Source organism: Pelodiscus sinensis, chromosome 6 (genome assembly GCF_052426305.1).
Source record: "Pelodiscus sinensis isolate ZL-2025 chromosome 6, ASM5242630v1, whole genome shotgun sequence".
Classification (NCBI taxonomy): Eukaryota; Metazoa; Chordata; order Testudines; family Trionychidae; genus Pelodiscus; species Pelodiscus sinensis.
The window spans coordinates 88,155,365-88,174,037 of NC_143057.1; the positions used below are offsets into that span (position 1 = coordinate 88,155,365).

Here is an 18,673-nt window from a genome sequence, read left to right on the forward strand (position 1 = left end):
ATCCCGGCTTCATTGACTACTTCAAATGCCTACATTTGCATTCCTAGTTCGAACTATGGTACAAGTGTAGACATACCCAAACCTTCCATACATATCTTCCTAATGACCGAAATCCATTGTCTCTCACCCAGCTGCCAAAAGTTCCAGTTTTTACAATGGAGCAAGGAATTGTCAGGGCAAAAACCTTTGATATATGAAAAAACTGTTAACGTGAGAGCAATATTTAATATACTGAATTTAAGGAAAGGGCACAACTCTGACATATTCATTATCATATTTAATTCAATATAACCCCCCTCCCTTTTAATGTATTTGTAACTGCCACCACTTTGCCACAGAATCCAGGCAAGCTACCACAGAGTGCATGAAGCCAGTATTTATTATATTACTATACTATTAAAATAAAAGATGTATTGTGACACCTGCATCTCCTATTTTCCAAAGACAGATTTCCTTATATAGAACATCACAGCCTTTACAAAAGTGGGGCAAGATTGTGATTTACCACTAGCTTGGAATAAGAAGCAACATGTTGCTGTTCCTCTCCAGAAGGAGACCAATGAATGAACTGAGATCAGGGCCAGACTAATAGTTTGTGGGCTCAGAGCCAAACATATTAGCCTCTGGGGGCAATGGAGCATGGTGCAGGGTTCTGTTCCAGTCCCCAGAGTGAGGAGTTGGTCAGGGACATGGCATGGGCAGCCTCACTGTGCCCAGACCAGTGCAAAGGTACTATTTACAAACTGACCATTGCCCGCCCGCTCCAGTGCTGTCAGCACACCCCATGCCACACCATGCATCACTCCTGCCCTACACCTGAACACCCCACCAATTTCTTATGCCTAGCACCCCCCAAACGCTGCCACAAATGCCGAGTCCTGCACACCACTACCCCTGCTCAGCACCCCTTTACCCCACCACAATTGCCCACCACCTCACACACCCACTGCCTAGTGTCCCCACACAGAGATCTTCCCTAGCCCCTCACACCTCAGCATCCCCTGCTCCAAAGACCCATTCCCCCATGCCCTGTCTCCTGGGCTGCATTCACTGCCCCTTTGAGAGGTGATTGTTTCTTCTGGGCTGAACTGGCAGTGCATACAGGGCTGGTTCCAGGATGAGGACTTGACCCGGTCCCCTCAAGAGTGGTACGATCAGCCTGTCCAGCACCTGCCCTCACTAGGTTCCCTCAGAATCCACTTGCCTGAAGAGGCCCAGCCAAGTTCCCCACAATCTCCCACCCCCAACTGGCCAAGGCTTCTGTACCAGTACCAGGTGATTCAGTTCTACGGAGACAGGTGGGGCTTGACAGGTGGTGGGAAGCAGAAGTGCCAGGAGCCAGAAGTCAGAAGATGAGGCCAGGAGGTGAGAGGAGCCCTCAGCTGACCAGCAGGCAGGCAGAGAGGAGTAAGTGGTAGGCAGTGGGGGCGAAGCGGGTGCGGGGAAGAGGAGCCAGCAGGCTGGAGGGGCCTCAAGGCACAATGCAAGCAGAGCAGAATGGGGCCTCTTCTTGAGCATGGGCCTAGCTCCATCCAGCCATTGCAAACCCAACACTGACAGAGACAGAGTACGTTTGATTTCTCATTTCCTTATTCCTCCTCCAGGGAGAGGTAATCTAAACTAAGACACCTTACTTTGCATAGCTTATTCCTCCTTCCTCCCCAGCTTAGCTGTGCTGGCTAGCATATGTCATCATGGCTCTACTCTGTTTACCCTTTCCTTGCCCATCTCTGCAGGAAAGGGAAAATAAGTAGTCTATTAAATATTTGTAACCCTTGTTCCTTGATCAATGATACAAGTAACCTGTGGAGAAGAATAAAGGCTGTGTTATACCTCCTTACTCCCCAGCACAGGCTCAGTGAGTAAGTGATAATTTTGCATTAATTATGGATGCTATCCTGGTTATACTAAAACTGCCCAAACTTTAGCAGAAATTAAAATAGATAGGAAAAAACAGTTGTTTTCTTTTATCACATTCCATTCTAATACTGCAGCTGTGTTCCTCAAGATAGGAGCTTGTGTAAAGGGTAAATAATATTGCACTGTACATGGTCTCTGTATGTTTCCTTCACATATGACATTTTCTACATGTAGGGCAAAATTATGCTTCCATGGCAATAATGCCGCTCCACACAGACACTCAGATTGACACCAGTGGAAGCTCCACACCTTGAACAAGATGCAGGAATCAGTGAGTGATCCTATGGGCTATGTCAGACAAGAGTTCTGATTAGACCATCATAATGGTTCTTCTGGCATATACTTTATGAAAGTAGTACCACATATGTAGCCTAGGTCTGCAGTACAGATCATATTAAAAATCCATAGTAAATCAGAGATAACAATGCCCTTAAACTTTAAGCTATTAGACAAATCTTGCACCCTGGCATTCCCAGGACATAGAATTGGCAATAGGTACACAACACAGCCTCACAGAATGAACGACCTATAGGTGACTGTGAAGCACCTGTAGGACTGGCCACTTCTTTTGCGTACTGTGGTAGAATCTTTGACTTTATCCCACCTGAGTATTGGCAGATTACATCAGTACAACATATTCTCAATGCATCTGACTCAATGCACCAGGAGTCAGGGTCTTCCTTTGCTGTCAGTCACTTGAGAAGAAAGAATGAGCCCCAGTCTCCTTGTCCAGCCAGTCCTCTCTCTCTGAGCTCCTCCTCTGAGTGTCAGTCACCTCCCCACTCCAGTTGCCATCTCTTTTGTTCAGTCAGTCTAGGTCTTTCTCCCTTAACCCCAGTCTGACGGAGCAGAGCAGGGTGAGCGGGTGCAGGCTGTGCTTGGGTTGCGGCCCAGCCTCCACTGTCTGCCAGCTCTGGCCCTGCAATTCCCGGCTGGGCTCTGCCTGGCCCGCATGATGCCTGAATGCCACTGCCCGGCACATTGGGCAGCCAGGAGAGCTGCCCCCTGAAATGGCTTCAGCAGTTTGCTCCAAGGGGCTGAAGGCACAAGTAGGTGGATAAAGTTCCCCTTGCGAACCCAATGTGAGACTGAACCTGGGTTTAATCGTGCTGGGTTCAGGAGCAAACCCCACTGAGGCTCTGAAGTTTAAACGTAGTAGGAGCTGGGCTGCCTGAGGGTCCAGCTCTTACTACATTTAAACTTCAGCGATGCAAGAGGGGGTAGCTCCCTTAGTTTCCAACCCCATCAACTAATTCTGTAGTCAGTAAAAATTCTATTGACTACACGATTAGCTAATTACTCATTTCTTAACATCCCTATGAAGAATTCATTATTAAATATTTGTTCCCCCTGTAGGTACTTACAGACTGATCAAATCACCCCTTACGCTTCTCTAAGTAAATCTTAATAGACTTAAATGTCCTGATCTATTGCTCTATAGTATTTTGTAATCCTTTAATCATTGTTGTGGTGCTTCTCTAAACCCTCTCCAATTTATCAACTTCCTTCTAGAATTGTGAACACCAGACATGGTCACAGCATTCCAGAAGCTGTTGCATCAGTGTCAAATATAAAAGTGAAATATTCTCTCTACTCCATCTTGAGATTTCCCTATTTATGCATTCAAGGATCCCATTAGCTCTTTTGGCCACAGCATTGCATGGGGGTGCACTGTTTGTTCAATTAGTCCCATTTCCACCCACTAGATCCTCATCCGCTTATTCTCCCCTGCCTCTGACCTTCAGTTGTCTCCTCCCTTCCCTTGTCTCAGTCCCAGTCTACATCCCTAGGCTCCTCACCCAATCTCAGTCTCCACTTAACCCAAAAACACCAACTCACTCACAAGCTCCTTGGCCCACTCTTCCCATTCTCTTTCTCCTTGGCTTGGTCTCTTCCTAAACAACCTAGTTCTCCCCTTATACTTCCATTTCTCATCAGATCTATCTCTGCCTTTCCTTGATTTTCTCCCCCAACCCTTTATGGCTTTCTAGTCCCTGACTACCTTCCTCAGCTCATCATGCCACTTCAAATAGCCAATCTACTGAAAGTGCTATTTAATATGTTAAAAAGCATAAAATACTTGTATTTGTATGTCTGGTCTACTATATAATTTTGGCAAAAATAAACATGGAGAAAAATGTAAAATCTTTTTTGCAACAAAGCTACACATAATAAAGGCATTACTTTAGTGCAACACTAAGACTTTGCTTCACTCACTTACAAATATCTGTATTTGCAATGCATAGATTTTTTTTTCTTTTAAAACATTTATGGAAAGAATGTTCCAGATAACATAACTTTTAAAATAATACAGATAGATATACCTTGTTTAATTTGATAAAATACTCCAGTCCAGCTTCCAGAGGGTTAGTGTCACAGTTCATCTGTTAGAAAAATAAATATTTAATCCATTAATAATGGTGCCACATTGTTTTCACTTTGTGTTTCTAGTTTTCCATGTATTCCTTTTTATTTTTTATGTACAATGGTCAAATTCTTCCTTTACCCAAGTGCAATTCACTGAGAAGCTGCAAGTGTGTAATTTTAAGCAAATGCTATCTATAATACAAAACACAACATGTTTTAACATACAAAATAAAATTACAACTCAATAAAAAATGAGACATCTTGTCAAAATAAAATGAAATGAACACAATCATGAACAACGGAGGCACATGCAAAATAGATGTTTTTGGCCAGAAATGGAATGAGTATTGCAGTTATTTTCACCAGGGAAAGGCCCAGTTCCTCATAATAGTAACTTTCCCTATCTGAAATAAAATGCATCTAATTTCTCTCCATTGCAAATTGAGAAACCAGAACAAAATTTAACTTTTTTTATCTAGGTATGACTGAAACCTATATAAAAACATAGACTAGTAAAAATAACTGTTTTCAAACCTCTGCCCCCCAGGCTCGGAAAGCTTTTTCCAGCCTTAACGTATTCAGAGCATAAGTTCCAAAGTCATCAATTCCTTCTTCTTGGCCTGCTTCCATGATGACATTGTACAGAGCTGCAGAATCTTCTTGTCTATGGTAGAGTTCCCAACCCAATTCACCTGTTATAAAACAAATTAATCAAGTAATCCCAATATATTTAGTGCTAGCAATATTACTCCTCAGATGAGTGCTATGAAAATTAGGGCTATATTTATTACACAGAATTCATTAGTATGAGACTGCAGAAATTTCGCTGCTCCTCAGGAACTCTTGAAAGAATTGTGCCTCAGTGAATAAACAGTGGCACTATTTCTCTAATTTAAACTGATGATCCCAACCTGGGAAACAAAGGATTCAAAAAGAAGCGGACAGGAAAGAAGGCTGGTAAATTATCAACTGGTAAGTGACTTAAGTCTAAGTCTACTGGTATACTATAAAAACTGTAAGATGTTAACTACACCGACATGGACTGCATCAGACAGACCTCTGAATTTGGCCCAGTGTGGCAGAGGTGGACACAGAGAAAAATGAAAATAAAAAGTGACTGGCAAAGAAAAAAGGGAGAAATAATAAAAATTAAGCATTTATGTTTTCTGTTTTCAATACACTTTATAGATACTAATTTAGTACAAATTCAAAAGATATTCTTGAACACAGGTTTGCCACCAAAGATCACATTGTTTTCAAAACTGGCCTTTAGTTCTGCTAAAAAAAATGTGAGGGAGAGGTATTATTTTGTTTCCAAGATCTCAGAGATCCTTAGTTCCTGGCCAGAAAATGTTTGACAACCAATGTACCATTTCTCTCTCATTTATGTCTATTTATAATTTTATTATTCTAGTACTTTCAAACACATTATGAGTTCAATTTCCCCAACATAATTTTAGTCACTTCAGTTACTTCCCTAGCTGCCCAATTTTTTTCAATCTATTTTCCCTACCTCTTACCTGTATAGGATATCCTAATAGCAGTAGCAGAAATATCAGAAAGTTTAATATGTCTGGACTGAAGAAATTTAAATGCAGAATCACTAAGATCCTCGGTGGTCAGTTTCTGGAGAACCTTTCGTGCAAATGGACCTGCTACGCCAAGTACTCCCATCTCATCTGTAATGTTTTTAATCTTAACATTGTATCCACCCTTCAGTGCCTCCTCTTCTATCCATCTGCATGTGAAGGAGAAGAGATTTATTAACATTCTCATTCAGAGTAATTATTTGTTCCTGGGACCATAGTCCGTAGATTTATTGTAACATTCAAAGTAAGTGTTCAGTACGATGATAATTAAAACGTGTGTATCTCGTGGTACTGTCTAGAGGCCCCAACCAAAGATCAGAGGTCTGCAGTAATACACACACACAAACAGTGAAGAGCCCAAAGAGATTACCTATAAATATTCAGCACCACTTGAAAAGAAAAAAATAGGGAAGTCACGGGTATGAGGGAGTTATCAGATACACTGGCCAAACTACTTATTTTAACAAATTGATCTGGCAATTGCTAATATTTATTTATTACTAATCACGATGGGCCAAATCATAAGGCCTACTCCCAAGGAGGGGAGCTCCACATCAACATGACTGAGCCCGAGGATAGTCAGTGCAGTGTGAAGGAAGGCATAGTGCTCAGTCACTGCACCATCACAACCTGTGGAGGCCTCAAAAAGTATCAAGTGTTCGTGCAAATGAAGAGCTTCTGAAACTGGCATTGCTGCTGCTGTTGTTTTGCAGACAAGCACCTTCCGCTCTGGTTCCTTCTATTGCAGCCAGTGCTATCATAATAGTTGGACCAGAAAGGGTTGCAAGTGCTGCTATTTATTTCTGAGCAGGATCAACTAAAACGGGATTCTGGATCCTGATTCAATTACAACATTTTACCAGATTCTCCCTTCCAGACTCAAGTTTTCCCTTCTAGGGCACAATCAGTCCCAAAATAATCAAAAAGCCTAGTTCCTTTAAACAGCATATCCCACATTCTCCTGTTTTCATGGAAGCTTCTTCCCCAGTCTAATTCCTCCTTTTTCCATTTCTTCCTTGGTATATGAAGCAGCTGGGCCTGACAGGCCTTCTACCCTTTTCTCCCTGATTCCTGAATCTCCAGAAAAGTACAGAAAAGGAAGGGGTATTTTAGTATTATTCTTTCCCTGACCCTTCATTACAAAGCCAAATTAATAACTGGTGTAAGTTAAGATTTTTTGGGGGGGGTATAGGATAACTGCAAGATTGAGGCAGTTTAGTACAGAGCTAGAGATGGAGAGATTTTAAAAGGTGAAATAGCAGTTACAGAATAAATGATCAAAAGTGTCAGATGACTTAAAATGGGTCTTTAGGTCCAGAATATGTGTAACCACACTGGCAGCAAAGATAAGTGACTAGTAAAGTAGTAATCATAAGAAATCCCTTAACACAAATTCACATTCTTGATGTAATAATAAACCATAGATCCCTCAGCATATTTAATTACATTGTTAGTGAAAAGTTCAGTTTTGACTCTCAACAATTTCTTTCATGATGTTCACAAAATAAATTAAGAAGGTAGTATTCAAAATCTTATAGTAGATAGTCTGATAAGTTTTCTTAAGCAATCCCAAGGCATAGTTGGGCGACCAACTCAGGCTGTTGAAGTTCTTTACAAATCAATCAATTGAGTTGGTTCTGCTAGCCTTATCCAAGTTTAGTACCTAGTTATGCAAGTATTCCCATTGTTTCCAATGGAACGATTCACAGAACAAGTCATCATAATAGACCTACCTACCTACCTATCTAACTACACCCTTACCTCAGATCATGGAGCTCTGACCCAGAACCAGTCACCAACAAAAATTCACCTGGAGACAGGTGAGAAACGGTTAACTCAGCATAGACTTGGCCTCTTGGTGTTAGCATGTGACTTATATTTGTAGAACCCACCTACACAGAAGAACATATGATAATTTAATTTGCAACAGAAATCCTTTGCCACTCTTACATGTCTTTAGTGCAAAATGTGAAAACAAAATACTTATGTACATCAGTTATACAAAAATCTTTAACCATATAATTTATGTTACAAAGTATGACTCTCTCTCTCCTGGGTTTTACCTCATTAATGGAAGATTAATGTCCTTTGTTCAGGATTATGATGTATAATGGAAATCACATTTTTCATATGAAAAAAATTAAAAACAGGAAGCTTGAAATAAAGATTTGGTCAAGATCTTTATAAATATTTGTTATGTGTGTTACAGAATACTTTCTCATTAGATTTCCAATTCAAATTCAATTTTATTGTTATGTTAGCCATCCGTCAAAGACAAAAATTGTTCTTGCCTTAGTCACACAATTGTTCCCATAGACTAGAGTCATGTAAGTAAAGCATGCAGGGTTTGGTACCAAAAAGAAGTGTGCACCACAAATTTGCCAAAGATGTCAAAAAGGTGTTTTACACTGAGTTAATCCAATATAATCTGCCCTGGGTATGGTCTTGACCTAGCAAAAGGTCTCCTTTGACATAAAGGTTTTTTAAGAGAATTCCTCTTTAGTGTTTTCTAAAACTTCCTGTTAGATGAAATATAAAGATGATCAGATTATTATGCCTCTACTTCTGGGTTTCCCATTTCTGAAATTCTTCCAGAGTTCCTGCCTTTGGTTAATAAAATTATCAGAGTCCTGTTTACCTTTGGAATGACATTTGCAAACAGATGATCCAACAGTTTAACTGAATCATTCCCTTTGACAATAAACTTGCCAAATGGTGTCAGGTCAATCACACCAACTTTTTCCATAACCTGCTTATATTCACGACCTACAGGTTCAAACCAGTTTGTGCGCTGAAAACTGGGTCTGAAACAGAGTATTTAGGCACATAAAACATAGAATATGCAGCTGGTTATTTACAGTCTAGCCATTCTGTGATCTATTTAGCAAAATATATTCTAAAATTCTTTTTTTTTTGCAAGTCATTCAAAAGCATTAGAACCTAAACTCTCTTAATTTAGGAAGTTTATCCATTATTTTCTTCCATTTAACAAGGGGCTAAATATTAATTCGTTTAACATGAGAGTCAAAAACAAAATTGGCAACAGAATAAATTGTGTAACAGTTTGAATCGTTAAAAGCATGAGAAAACATTTCTAGTTCTTCATTAATTAACCCTGGGTAAATTTACTGCTGACTTTGCTGAATCCTTTATTATAGGTTAGATTGTAGAAGGCTTTATGTGGCTGCACAGGGAGGAGTAGGGCTTTCATTACACTCCTGCTGAGCCTTGCTCAAATTGTCACTCAGCTGAGGATGGGAAAGCAGGGCTACTTGCCTGAGGTCTCCCACTGAAAGCAAACAGGCAGGAGATGCAGAGCAGAAGTGTGGGGAGAATGCTAGGTCTGTTGCCCTTACTCACTGGTTACACCCGTGGTATCCAACCAGTGCTGAAGCAGTAGCAACTATAGTGGCCACTGCTATAGCGAACTAGTCACACTGAATTGGCCAAATAGCCACATGTGACTACTGTGTTGGACACCACAGGGTTACACAGAGTGAGTAAGTTTATTCCGTGAAAAGAGGTGACATAATTCACTCACTGCAGTGCAAGAGGGGAGTAAGGGAGGAAATGTGACCCCTGATCTAGAGCCATTAGTAAACATATTTTAAAATATAGGTAACAAATCAGAACAGCTAACAGAAAATTGCTAACAGAAGAATTGCTTCTTAGACCTTCAGCTAAACTGACTGGTAAGTATGGGTATGTCTACACTACCCCGCTAGTTCGAACTAGCGGGGTAATGTAGGCATACCGCACTTGCAAATGAAGCCCGGGATTTGAATTTCCCGGGCTTCATTTGCATAAGCGGGGCTCTGCCATTTTTAAATCCCCGCTCGTTCGAACCCTGTGCCGCGCGGCTACACGCGGCACGAACTAGGTAGTTCGAACTAGGCTTCCTAGTTCGAACTACCTAGTTCGTGCCACGTGTAGCCGCGCGGCACAGGGTTCGAAGGAGCGGGGATTTAAAAATGGCGGAGCCCCGCTTATGCAAATGAAGCCCGGGAAATTCAAATCCCGGGCTTCATTTGCAAGTGCGGTATGCCTACATTACCCTCCTAGTTCGAACTAGGAGGGTAGTGTAGACACATCCTATATGATTCCCATTAATCCTAATTCAATCATCTTTGATTTCAGGACACTAGACCAATACAAAAGTGGTAATTTTTCATTTACTTGTATCCAATCTCAGCTCCGGGCTTGTAGAACCAGTGAGGTTGCTCCCATCCTGCATGGAAACCCATTGAGCATTTAGATTTAAGCACTTCATAAAGCCCACTGACTCTCTCCGTAGGTCTCCCAGAAAACCTTTCTTCTTTAGGATAACCAACTAGAACAGTAAAAAGAAAAGAGGCATACTAGATATACTATACCAAAAGAGCAAGCCATGTTAAAGAAGTTAGTAACTGCACTCCTAGAATAAATATTTCTAATATAGTACAAAGCCAATTTTTAGAGGCATTTAGTATCATGTGACCAAATCAGAAGGGTAATGTTTTCTATTAATGTTCCACTTCCTTTGCACAAAGGGAATTTATGTGTTGAGATGCTGAGTGTCACACTGCCTAATTTTAGGCACCTGAGTTAAGACACCTAGGCTACCTATACAATGAATGGCGAGAGAGACATCATAGAGTATGACTGCACAACAGTTAAAACCCACCACTCTTCCTGTGCTCACTGATTCAGGATTATAGGGCATGGGGTGTTTCATTGCAATGTGGACACAGAGCCCAGGTTCTATGACCTACAAGGTGGGAGAATCCCAGAGCTTAGGCTGCAGACCTAGTCTGAGCATCACATTTTTACAGCCGCTTAGTCTGTGCCTGCAAACCTGAATCTGCTACCACAAGCCAGACACCAGTGTGTAATTGCATTGTAGAGATACTCTGAGAGTACAATTCACAAAAGCCAGTATCCTGAGCAAGTATCCTCATGTCACACAGATATGTGCTATCTCTGCTAGAAGTTCTCAGCTGTGAACTCTCTTTTGGAATTAAGTGCCTACTCTGATTTAGCAAGAGGCTGTTGGTGGGGAGAAGAGAAATAAAATGACCTCCTTTATTATTTTTAGCCTAGTAGGTAAGGACTCACCGGGAATGAGCACTAGGTTTGCCAGATGGTTTCATCAAAAATACCAGACACACTTGACATTACATCACAATCTTATTTAGAAAATACCGGACATTACTATTTTCTCAATTTGTTTCCCGAAAAGAAAGCTCAAAACTGGACACCTGGCAATCCTAATGAGCACCCTAAGACTCCCAACTTCCCCTTCCATGTGACGGGATTGGAACAGAGATCGGCCACATTTGAAGGGAGTGCTCTAACTTTTGGGACATGGAATAGTCAGTGTCTGCTGTTGAACCTGATACACTCTGGCTAAATGTTTGAAGAGTCGTTTGGGCCACACAGAGAGAGTGAGAGAGTATGCACAAGCCTAGTGCTCATAGAGGAAACCAAGGATCCAGTCCCCCTGCCAGAGATGTCCCGTCCATAGGATGATTCAGGATGGCCGCCCCAAGCCACACACTTTGGGGGCCCCGAAGTGGATGCTCCAACTGTCCTGTGGATGGGAGGGACCCGGTGGATTACAATGGCCTGGCACAAGGTACAGCAGGGGTCAACCTGCCACTCACTGCAGCAGGAGTGGCCAGGTAACCTGCTCTGCTCCACTGCCCTCTCCCAGCCTGCTGAACTTTACTTCTCAGCAGCAGTGGGAAGCAGAGAGCCTCGGCCCCAACGCGCTTTGCTTCCTGCTGCCGTGGAGACACAGAGTGCAGTGGGTCAGAGGGCAGTGTGGTGCAGCAAAGGAAGCTGCTGGCTATTCTGGCCCCTGCTGTCTGCATGGCGAGTGGTGGGGGCGATCTCTGCTGCTGTCACCAGGCCCTCTAAACTCCCATGCCATGTTGCTTGGAGGATTGAGCAAGGGGGCTGGATGGGGGAAGAGCAGGGCAGGGCCCCGTGCCTGGGGGGGGGGGAGTTACCCCAGACCCAATGCTCCCTTTGCAATGTCCCTGCCCCCTGCTCCCAGAATTCCCACATCCCAGGATAGTATCCTTACCCCTGGGCTAAATGTTATGAGGGAAGCCCCTACTGGTCTGAGCCCCATATGTGACCCAGTCATCTGAATGCCTATCTTTCCCTGATTTGTGACTCACTCCAGGGCTCAAGCAGGGAATGGGTGTTCAGATGCTTAGAGTGAGGCAACAGTGAACATGCCCAGAGGCAGACAGTGAGGCATCCAGGGAACATTTACCCTGAAAACTTAGGCACTTAATTCCTTTTGTGCATCTAGGCCTAAGGGACTACACTAGCTGCAAGGCAATGGGGAACCAGTCTTAATCTTTCTATTAATCCACAACAAAAGAAAGGAGATGTTTTACACAAGCACAAAATCCTATTTCTCAGGATATGAAAACAAATCAGAAGCTAAACACTTTATAAATTGTTTTCTTACCAATGTTGTTAAATCCATAAGATTCTCTTGCTTTTGCTGCGGTATATTGGGTGGTGGTCCATTTTCCATAGCGATTGGGATCTAATTCTATCAGGTCAAAAGGCGGCTCCCCACCTAAGATCCAATCACTGAGATACTTTCCTATGCCTCCAGCATGGATAATGCCGTATCTTTAAAACAAAGACAAATCCTTCAATACTGAGTCATTTCAGATAATTTTCAACAAAGGTGTCAGTTATCACAGATTCTCTTTAACTGTTGACAGTGTATTGTCTAGGAATTCCTCAAAACCACTATTATTTCCATTTTCAGCAACTAAGTCAGCTGCCTCTAATAGAAGGCACTTAGAGCTCTTGAGGTTATACGAAATTCCTAAAGTTTAAAAGCAACATTCTGGTAGTTTTATTGCCCTCCTCAGAGACAAAGAAAAACTTTGTGCAGGCCTTTTTGCACAGCCAGCATCAGTTTTCTCCTCAAACCCCTCTCCTTGTCAGATGTGTCTCTTCTCCATTCCCCTTCCCTTACCCCTTTCCTCATTTCCCTGGTTTCCAGTCTTAAGACTGCTTGGCCACCCAGCTCCAGTTTCCTCTGTCTAATGGCTGCTAGTCCCCTCTCAATTACCAGTTCCCTGTTGGTGTCTCACAAATAATAAATGATTACAAAAGAAACCACAAAACACTCACTAATACTGCAAGCACAATGTTCTGACTAGGCACTCTTGAGATAAAGACTACCAATGTACACAACAATTACAACATACATGCAAACATCTGCTTCTTTAGGGATCTGGTAGAGAAGAACAGAGTGTCAATGACCTCTGAAATACAAATATCTCCAGTTTCATAAATATCCTCATTAAACCTTGGGTCCCAACATTCAGAAGCTACACAAATTAATAAGTTTTTTAAATTACGTTTATAATAGGAATACAGACTTCTCAGACACTTCGCCAAAGAATTAATGCCCACAAATCAGACATCAGACATCTTCACAAGGAAAAACCCAGCTGCTTTTCATTTCTATCTACCTGGACATAGTCTTAACGACCTTACTACATGCATCTTACTTCAAAGAGACTTTAACACCAGATTACAGAGGGAAACTTCAGGACTTCCTTTCATGCTTAAATTTGACACTTTACGAATGGGCCTTAACAAAGATGCTAAGTACCTTAACCATTACAAAGATTGCTTCCCACTTATCACTCCTGATTAGCCATTCATTGACTCAAATAGCTATTCCCTCCCTGTCACCCTACCTTCTGTACTAAATCTGATTTGTCAGTTTAATAATTTGTTCACTCTTTTCATTGTATTCCTTTGGTATATATGGTCATGCCAATTCTCTTTCAGAATATGATCTAAGGAAGTGGGTTTGGCCAACGAAAGCTCATCACCTATTAAACCATCTTGTTAGTCTTTAAAGTGCTACATAGTTTTACCTTTTGTTTTAGCAAGATCAGACTATCACGGCTACCTCTCTATTACTATTTATTATCTTCAGTCAGTCCAATATGGATCTTAATCCTATTCCCACTGAAGTCACTTCAATGGGAGAAGAAAAAGGCCGAGAAGCAGCGCAATTAATGTAACAAAACAGTCTTTTCTGGAAGACAGGGCTTTAAATAAGAATATTAAGCATGCAGTTAAAAGGTAACATTTTTAAATCTCTTGAATTCAAACAACAAGTCTACTTAATCGACCATTCAATTCAAAATGACTAATGTATTTCATGTTGGGAGTCTGGGAAAGCATTTTAATCTCTTATATAGGTTTATATATAAGTGTTTGTAAAGTGAAGAAAATAAGAATAAGGTCTTACTGGATTCTGATCTGATGATTAGGCAATTATCCATTTATCCTGGAACTATGATCAGCTGAGATAACTGAATGTAGCAAGGAATTTAGGCTGAATAAGTTGTAAACTATGATTAATGAAAATGTTAATAAAATGATATCACAGCAAGAAAGAATGAATACCACCACCCAGATCTGCTCAAACAGCACATTCTCCCAGTATTCACCGCTTACCTCTAACATCCAACAACACTCACCTGCAGCATCTATCATTTCAAACTCTGGCACCCCCAGCACTCTCATTTGGCACCCCTTCCTCAACAGCCTACACTCCCAATACACTTTTACCTTCTGCTTAGTACTTCTCTGACTCTCTCCACAAAACACAACATTCCATTGAGCACCTCATATGTTAAGCTTCCTCTGTTCCAGTCATCCTTGCCACACTCCTTTGCAACCACAAAGCAGCCCATGGAGGAGACCATAGGTACAACTACATTGGAATAAAAGAGCTGTGGCATGGCTGTAGCTGGCCTGGGTCAGCTGATTTGGGCTGATGGGCCTTGGGCTGCAGAGTTAAAAATTGTTGTGTAGATGTTTGGGATCGGGCTAGAGCTGGTTCTAAGACATTCCCCCCTCACTGGGGCCCAGAGTTCAGGCTCCAGTCCAAGCCCAAATGTCTGCACATACAATGTTACAGCTCCACTGCCCAATCTCCCTGAGGCCTACCCAGCTGACCCAGGCCAGCTATGGGTGTTTAACTGATGTGTGGACTTTCCCAATACGGCCAAAAGTTGTTTGCGCAAATACACTGAAAGATGTATGCTAAGAAACAGGGCTGACAAGATTCTATCTTGGTGCACACAATATTTTAAATACTACCCATTTCCTGCAGGTCCACAATGCAGCAATGGCATTGGCCTTGAGATTAACTGTTCTATGCTGCAAAAGAAAAGGAGCAAGAACAGAAAAAGAGCTGGAGAGAAAGAACCACAGGATGGGTGGGAGAGGGAACAAATATATGGGTACATGTAAGGAGATGCACATGGTCAGAGCATTGAGGCCACTTGAAGTCACGTAGTAGTGTACAATATGTTTAGAAAAAAACAAGGTCAGCAGTGTTCAAGTTGAATGCAGTTTCAATTAGCTTCACTTTAATACATGTGGGATAAAAGTTAATGGGTGTGATGAATTTACTCACCCAAAGCCAATTGCTACCCAGTAATTTCTGACACCCTGATGCGGTCCCACCATAGGAAGTATGTCTGGAGAATATGTGATAGGACCAGCAACTGTGTTAACGATGTCTGCTTGTTTCAAGACTGGAACCATTTCCATTGCAGCCTCAATATGATCCATTATTCTGTCTAAATCAGACTCAAAAAGTTCCTTTCCAAACCCTGCACAAATATTTGATTAATATTATATATTTATAATCAACTGTAAATATTTGTTTAAAATATAGGTATTCAATACATACATAAGCAATAGCAGTATGTAATTCATCAGTCTGTATTAGGCTTATTGGGTAGTTGAGTTGACTACTCACTTCCTCTCCCCCTTGCTGCCTCTGTATCAGAGACAGCAAGGAGCGGGGGAGGTGGAGGGAGAAGGAAGAAGCAGCCGGTGCTGGGGGGAACTGGCTTAAAAGCTGGTTCCCCCCAGCACCAGCGCTATGGTGTAGAGAGGAATGTAGAGGAGGCAGAGGAGCAGCAGTAAGGGACCCGGTGTGCCGGGTCCCATACCTATACCACTGTGGCTCTGCCTTTTAACTGTAGTAAGGGCCGGCCTGCCTGCAGGCCCAGCTCCTACTACACTAAACTGCAGAGCCACAGCAGGGCCCCTTATCGACTAATCATGTACTTGATACAAATTGTATCGAGTACTGATTAGTCAATTACCCACTTCTTAACATCCTTAGTCTGTATAGCAACATCTTTTCTATTTTTACATGCACAAAACCTCATTTCTCTGTAAGAAGAGCATAAACTGAGTGCAATTGGATTTAACAGTCAGTTTTTATTTTATTTCTCTTGATCGAAGGGGAAGCAGTATAGCTGAGTAGTTTAGGCTCTGTACTAGGACACAGGAGACTTGGGGATTGTCTTCACATATCTTCTTCTTGGACTGAGCCGTCGATCGACGGATCTCATCTTCTATTACGCCTTTGGTCATATAGCGCTTCACATATAGTGACACTACTATGCTTGATAGTTAAGCTTTTCCTGTTGGCATAGTTAATCTACTTCTGTGAGAAGCACAGACATAGCACGGTCCACATAGCATTGTCTACATCAGGAGCTAGATTGGTATAATTATCATAAAATCATAGAACTGGAAGGGACTTCGAGAGATCATCAAGTCCAGTCCCCTGCTCTCACGGCAGGACTAAGCACCACCTAGATCATCCCTGACAAATGTCTATCCAATTGCTCTTAAATATCTCCAGAGATGGACATTCCACAACCTCCCTAGGCAACTTATTCCAGTTACACCCTAATACACCCTGACAGTTAGGAAGTTTTTCCTAATGTCCAACCTAAACCTCCCTTGCTGCAGTTTAAGACCATTGCTTATGTCCCTTAACGGGTGGATTTTTCACACCTCTGCACGAAGCAGAGAAACCAACATAGGTCTGAAGAGCAGACCTGGTCTTGGAGTCTATTCTTGGATCTGTCATTGGCCCTTTGGATGAGCAAGGAAAGTCATTTATTTATCAGTGCCTCTGTTTCCCCATCTATAAAATGGAGATATTACCCAGAGTAGCAAAGCATTTTGAGTTCTACTGATGAGAAGCACTATGTAAGAGATAGGTATGATTATTATCATTAATGACACGAAGTCTCAGCAATGAAGCAGGAAGGAGATGGACAGGTGCAAGAGACTTCCCTAATGTTGGTCAAAGCCATTTGTTTTTATGGATTTATTTTATGCATATATACAATAGTCTACCTTAGTGTTCGGTTTGTTATTTCTGTTCACTCTTTCACAGAGGCTACAGTCATATTTTGAAAGATATGCAAAAAAGCACGTTTCAATTACATTTTCAACAGCTTCCACTTTTCCTCACACAAGTATTATAAAGGGAAATACGCGACTGCGTTTTATATTTTTTAAATATTTTCTACAGTTTATCAAGCTTTGCAGATACATGTAATTTTTAAAAATTACCTGGTGGCACTCCATTTGTTACCCATGACTCCTGTAGTTTCATTTTCTCCGGACTTTCATATGGACCAAATAAAAGCCCATCCCTTTCCTGTCTCAGATAATATGATCCTTCTAAGTCACGAAGCACGGGCAATTCCATTTTCAGAGCTTTCACTTCAGGGATAGTAGATGTCACAACATATTGATGGTGAACAGGTATGAGGGGATGGTGCAATCCAATCATTTTGCCTATTTCTCGAGCCCAGAAGCCTAAGAAACACAATTAAGAACTATGCTAATATGCAAACATTAATTTCAGTGAATGGATTTTATCACTCAGGTAACCTGTAGGGTATGTCAACGCTATTAAACATCTATTGAAGCAGTCCGTTATTTTGAAATAGATTTTGAAATAGTAGGTGACTTATTCATACTTCCACGAGGATTAAGGGGAATTTCAAAATAGCGAGTTATTTCAAAATTTGGCGCTGGGTGGACAGCACCAAATTACAAAATAAGGTATTTCGAACTAAGGGTGCCATGTAGACGCAGCCTTATTTGGCAAGAAGCAAAACCACTCTGAGTTAATCAGACTCAAAATAAAGGTTACCACTTGGTCTGTCCTGAAAATCATTTTGAACTGACAGATTATTACAACTCAAGCAATCTTGGGATTTAATTTGCAACTCATTTTTGTGTATATATTTTCTTAATTTAACCTGTAAATAACTTTCTTATTTCTTTTCCCTTGTTAATAAACCTTTAGCTATTTTATTACAGGACTGGCTACAGGCATTGTCTGTGGTGTAACAACTAGATACCAAGTGATCTGGGGAAAGTGACTGGTCTCCTTGGACTGGAAGCAACCTGAATGATTTCTGATATTTGGTGTGACTCAGAAGTGAAAGAAGATGCCAAGTAGACACTGGGGCTTACCAGTGTGCCCTGCACTCGGCCCAACATCTGGCCAGAGCAGCAGCAGTCTCCAGTCCCAGGCAGCAATCCCTGGGTGGCCAGCTAGAACAACCACAGTCCTCTAGCCCCAGCAGTGATCTTTGGATAGCTGATTGGAGCAGCCATAGTCCGCTGACCCCAGCAGCATTCCCGCCAGACCTCCCCCGTCCATGAATTTTACTAAAGCCACCTGTGGCTAAATTGTTGCTTTAGTTATCACACACAAGTCTGCAAAAGCAAAGGTTGTTAAACAGGTCTATCTTAAACAACAGAACATGTCTTTTTAACCTTAATTTAAATATAAGTGGTAAACAGGGAAATTGAGACAATAGGGGGAAGAAATGGCAGGAGACAAAGCAAATTTGCATTTTAGTAAACAGAGGTGGGAAGAAAGAGCATGGAGCCTCCTTCACCACCAGATTCCACGTCACTTC

At 41.7% G+C, this 18,673-nt stretch overlaps 1 protein-coding gene across 3 annotated transcripts in view; it reads right to left on the reverse strand.

Moving 5' to 3' along the window:
- Positions 1 to 18,673, reverse strand: part of DMGDH (dimethylglycine dehydrogenase) — a 69,404-nt gene that overhangs the window by 24,670 nt on the left and 26,061 nt on the right. For all 3 annotated transcript variants that reach the window (XR_012904868.2, XM_006119142.5, XM_025182630.3), the window contains 9 exons: positions 17,307 to 17,555; positions 15,337 to 15,535; positions 12,340 to 12,509; positions 10,053 to 10,206; positions 8,515 to 8,680; positions 7,638 to 7,768; positions 5,808 to 6,025; positions 4,822 to 4,979; positions 4,245 to 4,304 (listed from right to left, as the gene is read on the reverse strand). Coding sequence is in view for 2 of the 3 variants with exons in the window: in XM_006119142.5 (XP_006119204.1) it covers positions 4,245 to 4,304; positions 4,822 to 4,979; positions 5,808 to 6,025; positions 7,638 to 7,768; positions 8,515 to 8,680; positions 10,053 to 10,206; positions 12,340 to 12,509; positions 15,337 to 15,535; positions 17,307 to 17,555 (1,505 nt within the window). In the remaining variant the exon portion in view is untranslated. The remainder of the gene's footprint in view (positions 1 to 4,244; positions 4,305 to 4,821; positions 4,980 to 5,807; positions 6,026 to 7,637; positions 7,769 to 8,514; positions 8,681 to 10,052; positions 10,207 to 12,339; positions 12,510 to 15,336; positions 15,536 to 17,306; positions 17,556 to 18,673) is intronic.